Here is a 15,236-nt window from a genome sequence, read left to right as displayed (position 1 = left end):
CTCTTGTCCACTCTTAACAAGGGAATGGGCCTTCTGCAGAACTCTCAAGTACATATATCTCAGATATTCTATCGAATTATGACAAAAGTAGTAACTGTATCTAATCCATGAATTCATACGGAACCAAGGCTACTCAATACCAAGCAGCAGAAAGCCAATGCATGCAATTGAATGATATCACCTGGCTGATGTGTGATCTCTCATTGCGGTCTGTCATGATTGAACAAGGCCGCATGGGCATTGTGTCCAGTCCCTATTAGAACTGTACAACGCTGCTCAAATATATGACTCGTATGACTCTCAGCTCTAGATATCACTAAATAGGTAGAAGAAGTATTGAGAGATACCAAGTATAAAATCCTAGCATTCTCCAAGTTCTAACCTATTCGTCATGTGACTGTATCCAAGGACATATCAGGACGAACTACGCAAGGGCTGCTATACTACCTATTCGAATACTACCGACCTGAGAGTTGGTACAAAGAGCAGGGCTATAATACAGAACATATAGAGAGTGTGTTGCATCTGACACATTGACTGGAAGGTTGTTGTGCCAATGTTGGGTGCTCCACCTCTACCGGCGCTGGTTCTTAGTACGAATGAATAGACTTTAGCATAGGAAATGCCGATTGTTCCCACAGATGTACTGGCTTTTACTTGACCATACAGGAATATGAAGCTCTGGTTATTCCAGTCTAGCACGAACACTGGGCTAATGCAACCGAGTAGACGACCACACTATATCCAGGGAGGCGCGCGGAGGGACAAATAAAAACAGCAACCGAGCAGATACTAAAACAAGGTAGTAGTGGTATCTATTCTGAAATATACAAAATTCCAACGTTCAACTAACCACAGCCAAAATCAAGCACAGTAGGTATCCGCGTACCATCCAGCAGGGTCTTGTCCCTCAACCACGATCTGCCTCTCTGCAATCAACCAGTTCCCCTGCTCGTCGAGCTGGAAGTCATCCTGCCAGTATCCCCAGTGGTCAATTTTAGACCGGTGTGTCATCGCCAGAAACAGCGACTTCGTGCTGGCGTTCCTGGGGCCCACGAATTGAACATCGATGCTGGTGATATGGTGACGGATCATTTGCGGCGGTTTTCCCTGCACCACGTTTCCCATGTCCTGCGGTGCTACGGCGGTGCCATTTGGCAGCCGGAAAATGCCATCAGGGAGAAAGAGGTCTTTCATCTCGTGGAACGGCGCATTTTCTCGCGCCAAAATGCAGTATCTATGGAGGACCTGATGGATCTCGGTGATGGCGATGGTCCGCTCAATGGTGCTGGGCTTGCTCAGGTTGGTCATGTTGATCTAGTTCTGTCCTTTTAGTTCGGATGTCTCGGAGCATAGGATTCTCGAAGATGAAGGGAAAGGGATTAATTGACGAGATCAAGAATTACGTACTTTCAGAGGGAGGCACCCATTGTTAGTTAACCTTGTTGGCGGGGCAGCCGAAAGTCAACTTCGGCGACCCCACCACGCCCCTTTCTCACTGGGAAACGTGCGGCCAGCTAGGGGCAAAGTATCGGATCCCAAGGGATTTGACAGAAGGGATTCACCGATAGTCACCCATTCAACTACATACTAGCCTCCGGCGTGTGGCTCGAGTATGTTGGGGCGGAGCTGACGGAAAGCATAGTTGTCTCCTCCCTATGGTCTTAGGCACTGAGAGGTGGTAGAGACGATACACATGGTCTCTACTTGTTCTAAATATTTAAGGCCGAGTTTGTCTATGGCCTATGTATCCTTACTGAAGAGTCCATCCTGGAGGACTGAAGGAGCGTAATATGTTAAAAATATACATGAAGCTAACCAGCAGGATACAAGACAGAACAGCGATACAAAGCTTAAAGTATAGTAAGAATCAGCTTTAAACAGAAAATTGCATGCCAAGCGGAAAGTCCGAAGTGGATTGAAAGCCAAGATGGTCTGGAGGCATTTGAATAAAACCATTGACACATCCAATTGACGATCATAATGCTTATAACGAGCTGTTCCGGCAAGTACTGGGTAGATAACTAGTAAAGCCAAATGAATTATTCACACGGAAAAGTCCCCTGCGCGTTATAGTATTTCTTTTTGCTCAACTGGAGTTACGTACCGCAGCACTTAAGCCTATGAGTCTAGAATTATATCTCGAATCTGAAGACTGAAGGTCTTTGCTTCCTGTCGTAGATAATCGCATTCGGGTGCGCACCCGGAAAGCGGCGGGTCCGGGTGTCGCCTATTACTAAATCCTGAGTCAGTTGTCGCTGCGTCCTATTTCTGTCTGTCCAGACTATCACACCTGGTTTTCTCAGTCGCCGGTAAGCGATGCACACAGCGTCAGCATCCAAATATGATACACCATAGGACTGATGCACTGACTTTTTTGACAGGAAGAAAGGGTCACATCTGGGATGGGTGGAACTTGACCCTCAGCCCCACTGCATACAGCCATGTGGCCGGGACAGAGAGATCCACGGTGTCATGATGCAGCATATGCACATGAAACACCACAGCCATCATTCTTGCAGGCATTCAAAGACCTGTTGCTTCGGGACTACAACCATACACCTGGCAACAGGGCACCGGGCCTCCATCCGCCACTTTTAGAAACATCATCGTCTGAGCATGGCTCTGCCAGAGTCTCTTCCGATCTAGCAGATAGAGACGGGAGAGAATCAAATGTATGGCTTGCCACCTGTCGGTCTGCCAACCTAAGTTATGCTAAGCTTTCACCTAGTCTGGTTCTACTCAACAATCGTTTTATCCGCTGTTAATGTTGCAGGATCTGCCTTCATTTCCCTCGTCTTTGGCCACCTCACAGGTATCAGCTATCTTTGCAACATCATTCCGGGATCATGTTTATTTCCAGTCCTTGATCTCTATTGAATCGAAGGCTCCGTATCTTGCATATGCCCGCGCGTGTTTAGGTGCCGTTGTTCATGCTCGCGCCCCGCTTATAGCCACATCGTCTGACAGTGATGACACAATTCAGGGCCCCGCAACGGACTATTTCTGGGCGGGGAGCAAATTGCTCACCCTTGTTCTTGAACTAGACAATCGGGAGGCCAGAAAGATTGAGGTTTTGATTGCTGTAAGTGTCTTCAATCGCACGGTTCGCAGTGCAACTTGACTCAAGAAACGATTAGGGAGCGCTTTTGGAGACGTACGGCATATTGACAAGTGACATGAAGGTCTGGAAGGCAGTAAATCAGTTCCATGGATGCTTGGAAACAGTAAGTGCCACTTTATCAACTGTTTACCCCTCTCGAACCTGGCTAAGAATTTGAGCAAGATTGCACGGAGATTAAGACTACATGAAACCCCTTTTCCACCGAAAGAAGATCATAATTATAATGCCGAGTCATGGACGACGCATCTTCAGTAAGCATGGGCCTCCTTTTCTTTTGCACGCCTTTGGCATTCTTAAAGAATAACCAAGCTTATTCTTGCCCACATAGCCGCATCATGTCCCACCTTTTCCTTCTGGACAGCATGCGAGCAATTCACCTGAATCGCACTCCTTCGTATTCAGCCACAGAGCTTCGTATGCCGTTACCGCCGGGTACCCATACTTTCCAAGATGCCTATCTCTCGCTGAAATGTGGCCAATTAAACAATCTTGCTGTGAACAGGGAGAATGCTCTCCTTCTATTGAGTGCAATTCTATCCGACACAGTCGTCTACACCAGAGTCTTTTATGACGCAAACTGCTACACATCCTGGGGTTCTCTCCCCAGAATCGGTCAACAAAACGACTATCTGACCCCTTTCTCACCCAGTCGGGAAGCAAGAAAAATATGTACTAATATGTCCCTTGCCCTCGATCACTGGTTTGAGTATTTCGGACCTACGGTCCCATCGGATATTAAGGCACTTTATCTATTCTGCCGTCTACTCCTGGTTTGTCCACAAACACTACAGCTCCCTCGACTGGCCCAGTATGCTTGTCTTTCCGAAGATCCCAATCCGCCGCAGCCGCCTGACTCCCTTGGCGCAGTGTGCTTTGACATTCCGGAAGATGCTTTAAAGGTTTCATGGCTTCTACTAGAACAGGTGGATGTCAAAGCAGACACGGCCGTGACTTCTGTATGGCTTCCCATCATTCTGTTTCATGCGGCACTTGTGGTGGGTGCAAAGCTTCGAGCTTCGCCACCGGAAGCTGCAGGGAAGAACGGGATATTGCGCTCCCTGACACTTTTCAAGATGGAGTTGGAACACATGCCATGGCCCTGCTGTGAAGCCATGATCTCTACCATAGACAAGGTCATGACACTTTAGTTGTGACCGTCCATAACCCGATCTCTACGCTTGTAGTATTCTTCTCCTTTTCAATGGGGCACCTTTGTCCAATGAAGCTGCTATGCTTGTCTTGTTAAAAAAAAACGAAAGAAAAGATAAGAAACAAGATCTATTGCCAAAAACAGGCATATGTAACACGTTTCTCAAGGTCAGATTAAAGTTGTAATGATCCAATTGCACGACAATCTGTTAATTCTGATTATATATACACATCCTTATTCTGTTATTGAGGTACCTAATAACTGGAGTTCTTCTAATACTAACATTTTGCCAAAAAGCTTCCAAAAGCCTTCAGCAATACATCCGCCCCGCCCTCTTCGATCAACGAGAAGATAACCCCCCGACGGCCTGCAGCGGATGAATTCTCCGTCGCTAGCCCCGCGATGGAACCGTGACTGCTGGGGCCGTATGTTCGGACGAGAGGCGCAGACGGTGAGTGGAAAGCAGGCCAAGGAGCCAGGCCATTCACAAACGAAATCAGGTCGGCGCTGAACTGCCGGCTCGTCTGCCGCTGCTCGTCGGACAGAAACTCGTCGTAATTGTGCCAGAGGAAGGCAAGGTCGGTAATATGCGACGACCGGCCTTGCCAGCGACCAGGCCAGGGGTTTGGTTCGTTAAAGTGGTAGAGATACGACGGTCCGTCCCACGCCTCCGCGATGGCCACGGCGGGCGCGTAGAAGGCGATATCGTGACCGAATTGCAGGATGGCCTCAACGGCTGCTTTATCGTTGGGGCTGGATGTGCTGTCTAGGCCGTATGCGACTAGGAGGTCATTGAGAAGGTCGCGTTTATCGGGGAGGATCTCTGAGAGGTGGGCGATGAACCGTGACGCGAGGTTATCTTTTGATTTCTCAAGAACACCGGCCAGAATGGATGCCTGTTGTTGTCTGAGTGTTACTTAAGGTTGAAAAGACTAGCCAGGGAGATACTGTGTCTTGAAGAATGAAGCGACGGTAGATTATGGTGACTTACATCAAATGCACAATCTCCAATGAAGATTTCCTGGCACCACCCTTTATGCAAAGTGGATGGGATGCCGTGTTCCAAGCTGGCGAATGTGGGTAACTCATTGCAAACATCACCATCAATAAGAGGACGACTAGGCAGTGAATAGATCTTGCTCAAATCCTCGCACGGGAGGTTTTGAAGCTGTTTCAGCCGCTCCGCTGCCGATCGTTCCTGCAAATTTAATATGGTGGTAGCGGTGGAGTAGAGTTCTTCATGTACGGATGCAGGGAGTGGTTGTACAGCTAGAAACTGCCCTCCTAGACATGCGAGCCGCTTAAAAAGGGGCACCTTGCTAGACAGATGAAGCATCCCGGATACTTTGTACGTTAGTCTTTAAACGTTGTACTCCCACGTAGTGTGCCTGAGATGATGGGGGAATAAGTATTTACCAGCACCTGCGCTCTGCCCGACGAAAGTGATATTATCTGCATCACCTCCAAAGCCTCCAATATTGGCTTTCAACCACAAAAGCGCGGTCATTTGATCTCGAAGCCCATTATTACCGGTTAAGCCACTCCTCCTGAGTTCTTCCGATGTCAGAAATCCAAGAGCGCCGACTCGGTAGCTAGAAAACGGCATTGTGAGATATGTTTCTGTAGAGGTGGTGGTTCATAGCATGACCGACCTGACGGTGACGGCAATGAGAGGCATATTGAGTTCCTTAGATCTCTTGACGAAACGAGCTAGATCATTCTGAGGCCAGGCTGGAGATCCTCCGGCAAAGTTTCCGCCATGGACAAATACCATCACTGGCCACGGCTTTGTTTGATTTTCCATCAGAGGCACGGTGATATTCAGGTTTAGGACGTCTGTATCCGACATGGTGAATGTACTATGCTCTAAAGGGTGCTGAATGAGTCGAAGCTCATCCTGACAAGAGGCAGCAGCAAGAGCATCAGGTCTTGATTGCTTGCTCTGTTAGCCACATTGTGACTTCCTTGAGCCAGAGGCCGTAGAGAATTCCTCCATCAATCTGAATGGACGTCGACACTGCGTAAGGAGACGGATCACGTACCCATATACGGTCGCATCAATGACCTGCCCATCGCCATTACTTCGAGCATCATATATCGATGGGGGGGCGAAGCGTTGTGCGAAGGTGCCATATCTAATTCCAAGAAACTGGACGACCGTGTCCACCCTCCTGCCGCGGAGGGTGCCGAGTAATGGATGTGTGAATATAGTTGTCATTTTCTTTCTCCGTGAAACCTCACGATATTGTTTACAGTGCTTCTGGCAGTGCGTGGTCGCTAACCTGCGGGGGCTCAATCATAACCCACAACCACCCGGTGGGGAAGCCGTGGCGGGGGTGCCGGCGAGCAGCCGTGGATTCCGACTATGCCATTCCACAAGTTCTTTAGTCCTCAACCACGCCCAGCCCTATACACATCGAATGGGATTTTGCCTCTTTTCTCCCCGTGGGGTTACCCCAATCCCACTGTTTATCTTCGGCTACCCCGCCGAAAGTCGTCCTGTCCCTTATTGGTCCCAGGGGTGGGATGCTGCGCTATATATATGAATCGTCTGTCGAATGGTCGTTTGGCTACCAATATCTCTTTAAGCATACAGCTATTTCACGTCCACTAGTTGGCCCTTACTTTCAAGATCCTTGTTTCCCCCCTTCCTTGAACACGCTTGCACCAATTGTGTGTGTGGTTATTACCCGACACCAAAATGGCTGTCAAGATCGAGAATCTCCAGTCGCCTAGTGCAGAGGCTAGTGTCTTGATTGTTGGTGCCGGCCCCGTGGGAGTCTTTCTAGCCTACAGGCTGGGCAAACAAGGAATCACGGTGACTGTGCTTGAGAAAGCCCCCGAGCTCCCATACAGTCCCCGCGCAGTTGGCTATTACGGGGCCGCGCAGGTTGCGCTCCAAAAGGCAGGGCTGTATGACCTCGTGCGGGCCGAGGGATTCATGACCGCAGGGCTCTGCTGGCGAACGCCGCCGGTGAGTCGCAGCACAGACGGTGGTAAGACCTACGGCGAGATGATTGCCAGCCAGCCGCTCTGTGATCCCAATGACACCACCTTCCCCTTCCCATCGGGGCTGCTGAATCTTCGTCAGTCGGAGCTCACGAAGCTACTGCTCCACGAGGCCCTGGACACAGGCTTTGTGACCGTCCATTTTAACGCCGAGTTGACATCCATCGAGGACCCGAATCCTGCTACTGGCGATCGAGTGACGGTCATGACGAGAAACCCGGCGACCAATACCTATTCTAGATTCAGCGGTGCCTACCTAGTCGGGGCCGATGGCGGCAAATCCACGACCCGGAAACTGCTCGGCATTCCGTGCCTGGGACATACATGGCCCGAACGGCTGATTTCGACGGACGTCGTATTGCTCAACGAAGTCGATCCCGTTTTCCCCACTTGCTATGTCATGGCGACTCCGAACCCGACCATCCTGACCCCCTTGTCAGAGCCGGTGCTGGGGCAGAAGACCCTCTGGCGATACACCATTTCGGTCCCCGCGGAAGACACCCGGTCCGATGAAGAACTGCTGAAGGACGAGACAATCAAGGCGTTTTACGAAGAGGTGATGGTGGGACCCAGACCGCTCGATGTCACGATCCAGCAGCGAACCGTCTATCGCATCCATCAGCGTCTCGTGCCGACCATGCGACGAGGGCGCTGTCTGCTGGCTGGTGACGCTGCACATCTCAACAATGTAAGTGTAGCCCTTGGACTTTTATCTCATTCTCACCTGTGGTGTGTTTCTTAAGCTGATCATCGATAACAGCCTTACGGAGCCATGGGACTCAACACAGGCCTGCTGGATGCCGACGCATTGTCCGAGGCTTTGATCATGATTCTGAAGGAGTCGAGATCGGACCAACTGCTGACCTTGTATTCGGACGAACGCAGAAAAGTCTTTCAGTCCTTTGTCAATCCGACAACCACTGAGAACAAGCTCAGGTTACAGCAACCCTACTCGAAGGAGACTGTCCGGGAAGACTACTTCTTCCGTGAGATGCAAGATGCCACTCCAGAGACTCTTCAACAGAAAGCAAAGCCATACTTTGAGGTCTGGTGCACTGATATCAGAGCTCTGGCCGGCAAACTGGGTTTGTAAAGGAATATTATAGCATACATAGGAATTAAACACAACCTATGGGCTTTGTCGTATGACGTCCTTTCTTATTTGATATGCGGAATTACCTGCTGCTGGCGGGGGACGCTGTAGTAGAACCGTGGTCAAAAACCTGCTGTTTTTAACCCTACATTGCTTGTCTTTAAAAAAATTTACTATTATAATTCTTATCTCTTTTAATCTACAGATTGAATACCATCAGACCGGGCACTACTTAATACTGATTAACTATACCGAAGTCTAGTTTATAGTGCTAAGGGAAGCCCGCGAACGCAGCCCTATTATACCTTCAGAAGCCGCTATTCAACCAACAATGTTTCGTTTCCAGTATCCATTCGCAGAGCCAAGGAACCCATTTTCACTAGTGTAAAATCTCAACCATTAAGTAGCTGAATCAGACAGGAAGGCTAGAATACATTTGAAATACGATGAACCTTCTGGAAACCCCGGTCTGGTTACGGAGCTAAGGGGTTTATAACTTAGGGCTAGTCATGCACTTATTACAACATGGGACGTAGGTCAGGGATGGAGGAATATACCCATGGTTCAAGAGTCAGACTAGTAATAGGGCCCACAGCTGGAAAGCCCAATGGCAAGCAGGAAAAGTGGGCCTCCCAAGGGGGCAGCGCCAATTGGTAAAACCCCTAGACTGCAAGGTAACATCAAGTGTATCTATCCCCGAGCCGAGCGGAGGCTATATCCCTGTTCATCCCAAAATAAGCCCTAATACCAGAAAGCGTATAACGGAGGGGAACCTGGTAAACAAAATAAAACAGTCTAACCTTGCACATGGTGTGCTTCGAACCCATCTATTATCCCCACCCACACAAACGCCCAGTAACTCAAACTAGCCCGAGGTTCCAATCCTATAATATCAGCGAACAATGGCACTCTCGACAAAACGCCCACGGTTCTTCTTCCATCCACGGCGCCCAAGCCTCAGTCCATCCGAATCATCATCGCAGCTCGAGCAGCCGTTATCAATAGTCGCATCCACATCGGCCGTACCCCTGCAGGCCCCCAAACCGTCCTCCTCCGCAACCGAACAAGCAGCCGAGCTCCTCAAAATAACAAGCCATATCCGCACACAGCTCCAGGAGGTACAACGTCTGCGACAGCTCAAAGCACCGGTGTTAGATCCCGCCGAGTCGAACTGGATAGACTCAACGATCGCCGACAGCGCCGATGCAACACACGATATAGCCGTGCTATTAGAGCCGACCCGCATAGAGCAGGAGATTCGCAATGGGAAGCTCACTCTGGGGAGACAGTTGCGCTGGAAATATCGGGATAGTCAACGAGCGATTAATAAGTCTCATCGGTTGCTGGCGTGTCACCATAGCCTGATCGGGGTTTTGAATTATCTTCAGCGGGTGGATACCTCACTGTCAAAGCCTCCGAGGACATATGAGCTTGATGCTGGGCTCATTTCAAGTGCTTCTCTCGAGGTCAGTGAGTTGGAGGTCATTCCTGCTGACCCTGCTCGGGGAATCATGGTAAGTTCTGGTGGAAACGAGTTTAAGTGCGTTGTTGAGGGGCCGGTAGAAGAGAAGACCATGGTTTCTAGTTCCACGAAGCTACATACTGTCGTGGGTAAGCCTGCCGAGAAAAACATGGTGGGTTCTGATGCCCTAGATTGTGAGATGGACGATTTGCTGGCTTGGCGTCGGTCGAGAGGCCCCATTGCTGACACCAAACTGCCTGTCCTTCGCATCTCGCGCGAGTTTGATACTAATGCTTGAAGTGCAATTGTTACATTTCATGTTGGACGTTTCTTTAGCTTCGTGTATACCCTAGTTTCTTTGCAGCGAAGTATAAGCTGCATCACATTACAAAATAACTATCTCTCCTGCTGTCTTTGGGGTTACTGCGCGCAAATCATCAAACATGAATAGGTTGTCGGCTCTGAATACCCGGTATACAATTGAACCAAGTATACACTACCATTAGCAAGTTCGTCGATCAATCATGATATGTTGTTTTTAAGCCCGTTGAACAGTTCTTTCCACCAACATTTGAGGTACTAGCAACCGCTGACCTAGCTCATCAGACACCTTAACCACCGCCGGGAGGACAATAACATGGTCTGGAGGAGTCGAACTGGTATCCCAACGGAAATCATAAGTACACGGTTGGGAGAACAGCCAAGCCCCAAGGTCGGACGCTGCTCTGAGTACGCTGGTCAACTGCGCGAGCCGATCGGCATCTGGGAATTGGGAGTCACTGTATGATGCAAAGGTCGACGAGAAGTCCTCGACCAATGACTTGATTGCATCTTCGGGGGGTGTTAAGGTGATTGTCTCCTGGGTAGAACCCTTTTTGCTATGAAGATATGTCGTGAGCATGCGCCAGGCGAATATGGCACGGGCTTCATCTGTGACGCTATCAGCTAAATGAATTTCAAAGGGAGAGGCGGCCAATTATTACTGTTCTCTGTGTTCACTGGAGGGCCTGATGCGTATGGCGCTGGGAGCAAGCACTTCGCTTGGTGTCCTGGTTGAATCGACTGCAGCAACGTTCGCACCAAGACATGAGTAAGCACTGCCCTCTTTGTCCGCGGTTTCGAGAGCATCGTGGCAAGTGGAGCGGGCAAGAAAGGGGAGCCATAGGTTTCGATGTTACGGACAACATCCTGTGGCGATCGAAGCCGGTTCAAGCTTGTGGAATAGTAGTTATCGATGTGAAGACTGGCCTGGTCAAAGAGGGTTTGGATGCGTGAAGACACCGTACCGTCATCCGCCGGTTGTGGGACATATGAGGATAAGTCCAGATATTGCGCCTCGACAGGGACCGAAGGAGAAGGCTGTGTCCCGTTCGCAGACGGTAGTGAAGAATGAATGGGCTGAGAGTATATCTGTCCCAGTCCTTTTGTGGGCTGGGAGGATGTCAATCCAGTCGTCTCTGGACGGGACTTATTCTGTCTACCACGGCGAAAGAAGACGAAAGCACCCAGTAGTGTCAAGATAAAGGTCCCTAGAATAGACCCTACGATTGCGCCCGCAAGACCACCACCGCTAAGTCCGCTACTCCCGTGTTGTATGACGGAAGTACTTGAAGTGCTGGCAATACCGCTAGACTCGGAGATAGAGGACGTCTGCAGAGCTGACGTAGTAGAGCTGGCGATGGATGAAGTGCTGGCAATACCGCTAGACTCGGAAATAGAAGACGTCTGCAGAGCTGACGTAGTAGAGCTGGCGATGGATAAAGTACTAAAGGAGCTACTTGTAGAATCTGAAGAAGTGCTTGGTCCTGGGTTTGAGGTAGGATTGGCGACTGCTGAGGAGGCAAGGGAACTGTCGGGGATTGCGGGTGTGGCAGCCTGTGGAAGAGAAGTTGTAGTAGCCAAAGCCGTGGTTGGGGCTGCTTCCTGCCGAGCCCATAGTAAGTCGTCCATTGCAGAATGGCTTGCTCCAAAGACAAGTTAGGGCGCTTGGAGTAAAAGCTCGTTCGCCCCCAGTCCACGACCGGACATTTTGGTGTATTTAAAGCGTCGCGAGTGGAGCCAAACTAGGGCAGCGGCGCTAAAAGTCGGGGTTTTGGTAACATTCAAGCTGGTTACCGCTAGTAAAATGGCATTGTGACGGATCCTTCTGGCTTATTTGGCGCCAGAGCTGACATAAAAAGGATTGCTTATACCCTTGTCAGGGGACAAAAGTGGCGCAGTGTCGGGTCGGGAATAGGGAAGCCATTCAAATCCAGAGCACGACCCACCTAAAGCCTTCTCGAGGCAAGGGTTTCTGAGCCATTTATCGACACTGGTAAAAATTGTATTTTTCGCAGTTCTAACAATGGCCGATAAAGAAGTTGTGGACGGCCTTCCAGAATGCTGGGCGCCGGATATTGTGGTAGGCATTGATTTTGGGATGACCTTTACAGGTATACACGGAACACCCTAATGCAACCCGGATACTAGAAACTGACCGTCAACCTATTGCCTTCTGTATAGGGGTTGCATATTCTTGTGGCCCGGAATGGTTACCCCCAAAGACAATACAACGTTGGCCGGGAAGGTTGCCCGGAGAGCTCGCAAACAAAGTGCCTACCGCGATTGAATATTGTCCTGAATCCGGCAATGTTAAAAATTGGGGGTTCAAGTGTGATCCAGAAATAAGGGGCTCAGATATCAAGGAGTTCTTCAAGCTACACCTTGCGCCTCAGTATCAAGCTGAAAATCAGGGAGGTCCTACTCGGCTGGAGGCCCAGCGCTGGTTTCAGGACTACATCCTATGCATATATCACCACGTGGTCTCTCACTTCAATAGCTCAATCCCGCACTTTGGGTCGCGCCAAGTCGAATTTCTTTTCAGCGTGCCAACAACATGGAAAGACGTACGGATGGTTGAGGAAACACGGGCGATTCTTGAGCGCGTCATTAACACAAAGACACCGCGCCACCGCGCTTTTATAGGTCTAACCGAGGCAGAAGCAGCGGCGGTATATGCCGGAAATGAACATTACATGGTACGTGATCATGGACCAGAGTATTATCTCCAGTTCATCCGATTAATGCAGCGCTTTGCAGGTGGACGATACGATTCTTGTCTGCGATGCAGGTGGAGGCACGACGGTTGTTTAGCCCATTACCAAACGTTCATGGTCGTATTCTAATCTCAGATCTAGGATGTGAATGTCCTGAAGCTTATTTCAACACGAGGTGAGCCAACTAGACTGGAGCAACTGGGCCACGTTGAAGGTATGTCGCGCCTAGCATACGGGCAGTGCTTGACTAGCCCGTGCTAACAAAAGAATAGGGCAACCTATTGGCTCTGTTTTTATTGATAGGAGAATCCACCATCTGATTTGCCAAAGATTGGATAAAATTCACGACCATTTAGAGCTCTCACCAAGTGATGCAGCATGGATCATGACTTCAGGTCGTTTCCAAAGATTGAAATGTGCCTTTGGCACGGACGCTATATTGACGCCGTGGTTGAAGCTCGACGTTCCAACATTAGGGCCGATGCTAGACTTGCCAGAGGCGGAAATTCACAATGGCCAAATGCATATTGCATGGTAAGTATCTGCCTAAATCTCGCTATCAAAGTTTGTACATATAATGGGTAGCTAATAAAAGTATAGGGACGAGCTTAAAAATTGTTTTGATATAATGGCGAACAAGATGTGTACGCTCCTGGACGGGCATATCCAGAAGATGCAGTCCAAATATCCAGGAGACCAAATAGTACGTATCTATAATTACTATGGAAATCTAGCTGCTAATGGGTTATCTCGAGGCAGTCGTATCTTGTTCTCTCCGGGGGCTTTGGAAGCTCCCCTTACATAAGACGATGTTTGATGGACAGATTCGGTAGCTCGGCCGATAATAAACACCCCAATGCTGAAAACATGCAGATTCTTCTAGCAGATGAACCGTAAGTGAAATGAGTTGTCCTAGATAGGTCCAGTGCGCTGATGTTAGCTTCCCTCTTGATAGGCAACTAGTAGTGGTCCACGGGCTTGTTTTGGATCGGATTCAGCAGATTAAACGCGGAGTAGTCACATTTGGGTCAAGATGTGCTCCTGTAAGCTACGGGATTATGTGCGACAAACTTTATGACCCGAAGAAGCATGTTGGAGAGCCAGTGCGTCTAGATCCTCGAGATAACAACATGTTCGCTGTGGATCAAATCGACTGGCTCATAATTCAGGCAAGAGCCTACCTTTCATATGGCAAGCTTACCGGTCTATGCTTACACAGAACTTTTTATTATCTAGGGCTGCCCAATTCCATACACCGGCATAACGAAAGAGTTTCAGCTCAAGGTGGACCCAGGTCGAGAGAATGATCACTGGAAGGTACAGATCGTCATGTCAACCCTGCCCGCTGACAATCTCCCATACAACATGCGAGAAAAGGGCGCTCAAAAAGTCTGCAGCCTTGATATTTCCGTGGATGACGTCGACAAGAAGCTAAAAAATCGACACTGGTACAGCATGAAGCCTGCCTTTTGGCGGACTGTGTTCGAGGTGAAGGTTGTGGTCGGGCCTGCCGACCTGTCATTCCAGCTATGGTCCAAGGATAAGAGGATTGTCAGCGGTAAACACGAACCCATCGCAGTGCAATGGATGGCTGCAGAAGAATTGGAGGAGTAAATACCTGGATAAGTATAATCGGATGCATGTATGATCTTATTAGCCAAGGTTGTTGAGAAAGGAATACATGCAATACAAAGGCATGGTGACAGATACACAACTCTACATTGTAACGTGGTGCAAACAATTGATCATCTGTCAGTGTACCAGATCTACCAACAAGGAAGCACAGTTTGCCTCCATGTACATACATTTCACAGACTGATGCCAAGTTCCCCTACGCAGGCGGCTGCTTCTCCGGAACAAAATGACCCCTACGTGATACCAGCTCCAGCTGCCTCACAGACTCAGAAATCAAGCACATCTGCAGAGCTGACATAGAAGAGCTGGCAACGGATGAAGTGCCATAAGAGCTACTTGAAGGAAATTGTCTACAACCCTGTCAGGGGCAAAGTGGTACGGTATTCTGGAAAGATGTATAGATGGTCAAAGATGGGTGACTTTGAGCGTGTCATTAAAGACAAGGTGCCACCGCTGTTTTAGGGGCTTGCCGCAGCAGAAAGCAGCGCTATTGAGGTAAATGTTAGGCGTTCAGGGCCAGTATTAGGGTCTATTATATAACTGTGGACTTTGATAATGGGAATATTGTTTGGGAGCAGCTCGCAGCTCGCTGGGGTTGGGTGTTTACAATAAAAACTTTCAACATGTCCTAGTTTCACCCAGCGGTGCTATTTATGTGCCGGTTATGGGGGGTATTGCTTGGATGAAGGATGAGTAGCCCTGGGATATGGCACCTTCTTCGTCAGAGC

General features: G+C 49.2%; 5 protein-coding genes across 5 annotated transcripts; 3 read left to right on the top strand and 2 right to left on the bottom strand.

The window, feature by feature from the left end:
* Positions 1-4,552: 4,552 nt before the first annotated feature.
* On the bottom strand, positions 4,553-6,492 carry ABOM_008152 (uncharacterized protein; the record flags this gene model as incomplete). Its single annotated transcript, XM_022535281.1, has 5 exons — positions 4,553-5,170; positions 5,266-5,618; positions 5,691-5,866; positions 5,927-6,202; positions 6,317-6,492. 5 exons carry the CDS (start codon positions 6,490-6,492, stop codon positions 4,553-4,555), a joined length of 1,599 nt encoding a protein of 532 aa, XP_022386488.1.
* A 483-nt stretch (positions 6,493-6,975) lies between these two features.
* ABOM_008151 (FAD-dependent oxidoreductase) lies at positions 6,976-8,376 on the top strand (the record flags this gene model as incomplete). Its single annotated transcript, XM_022535280.1, has 2 exons — positions 6,976-7,971; positions 8,044-8,376. 2 exons carry the CDS (start codon positions 6,976-6,978, stop codon positions 8,374-8,376), a joined length of 1,329 nt encoding a protein of 442 aa, XP_022386485.1.
* A 902-nt stretch (positions 8,377-9,278) lies between these two features.
* ABOM_008150 (uncharacterized protein) lies at positions 9,279-10,136 on the top strand (the record flags this gene model as incomplete). The annotated part of the gene is made up of 1 exon (XM_022535279.1): positions 9,279-10,136. The coding sequence occupies one exon, from the start codon at positions 9,279-9,281 to the stop codon at positions 10,134-10,136; it is 858 nt and encodes a 285-aa protein (XP_022386486.1).
* Positions 10,137-10,376: 240 nt separating this feature from the next.
* On the bottom strand, positions 10,377-11,788 carry ABOM_008149 (uncharacterized protein; the record flags this gene model as incomplete). Its single annotated transcript, XM_022535278.1, has 2 exons — positions 10,377-10,768; positions 10,822-11,788. 2 exons carry the CDS (start codon positions 11,786-11,788, stop codon positions 10,377-10,379), a joined length of 1,359 nt encoding a protein of 452 aa, XP_022386451.1.
* A 394-nt stretch (positions 11,789-12,182) lies between these two features.
* Positions 12,183-14,487, top strand: ABOM_008148 (Hsp70 family protein; the record flags this gene model as incomplete). Its single annotated transcript, XM_022535277.1, has 9 exons — positions 12,183-12,270; positions 12,341-12,855; positions 12,917-12,961; positions 13,015-13,087; positions 13,146-13,407; positions 13,474-13,576; positions 13,633-13,766; positions 13,829-13,976; positions 14,110-14,487. The coding sequence occupies 9 exons, from the start codon at positions 12,183-12,185 to the stop codon at positions 14,485-14,487; spliced, it is 1,746 nt and encodes a 581-aa protein (XP_022386450.1).
* Between the last annotated feature and the right edge of the window lie 749 nt (positions 14,488-15,236).

Source organism: Aspergillus bombycis (genome assembly GCF_001792695.1).
Source record: "Aspergillus bombycis strain NRRL26010 chromosome Unknown contig00083, whole genome shotgun sequence".
NCBI lineage: Eukaryota > Fungi > Ascomycota > Eurotiomycetes > Eurotiales > Aspergillaceae > Aspergillus > Aspergillus bombycis.
This window is presented reverse-complemented; position numbering and strand designations above follow the sequence as displayed.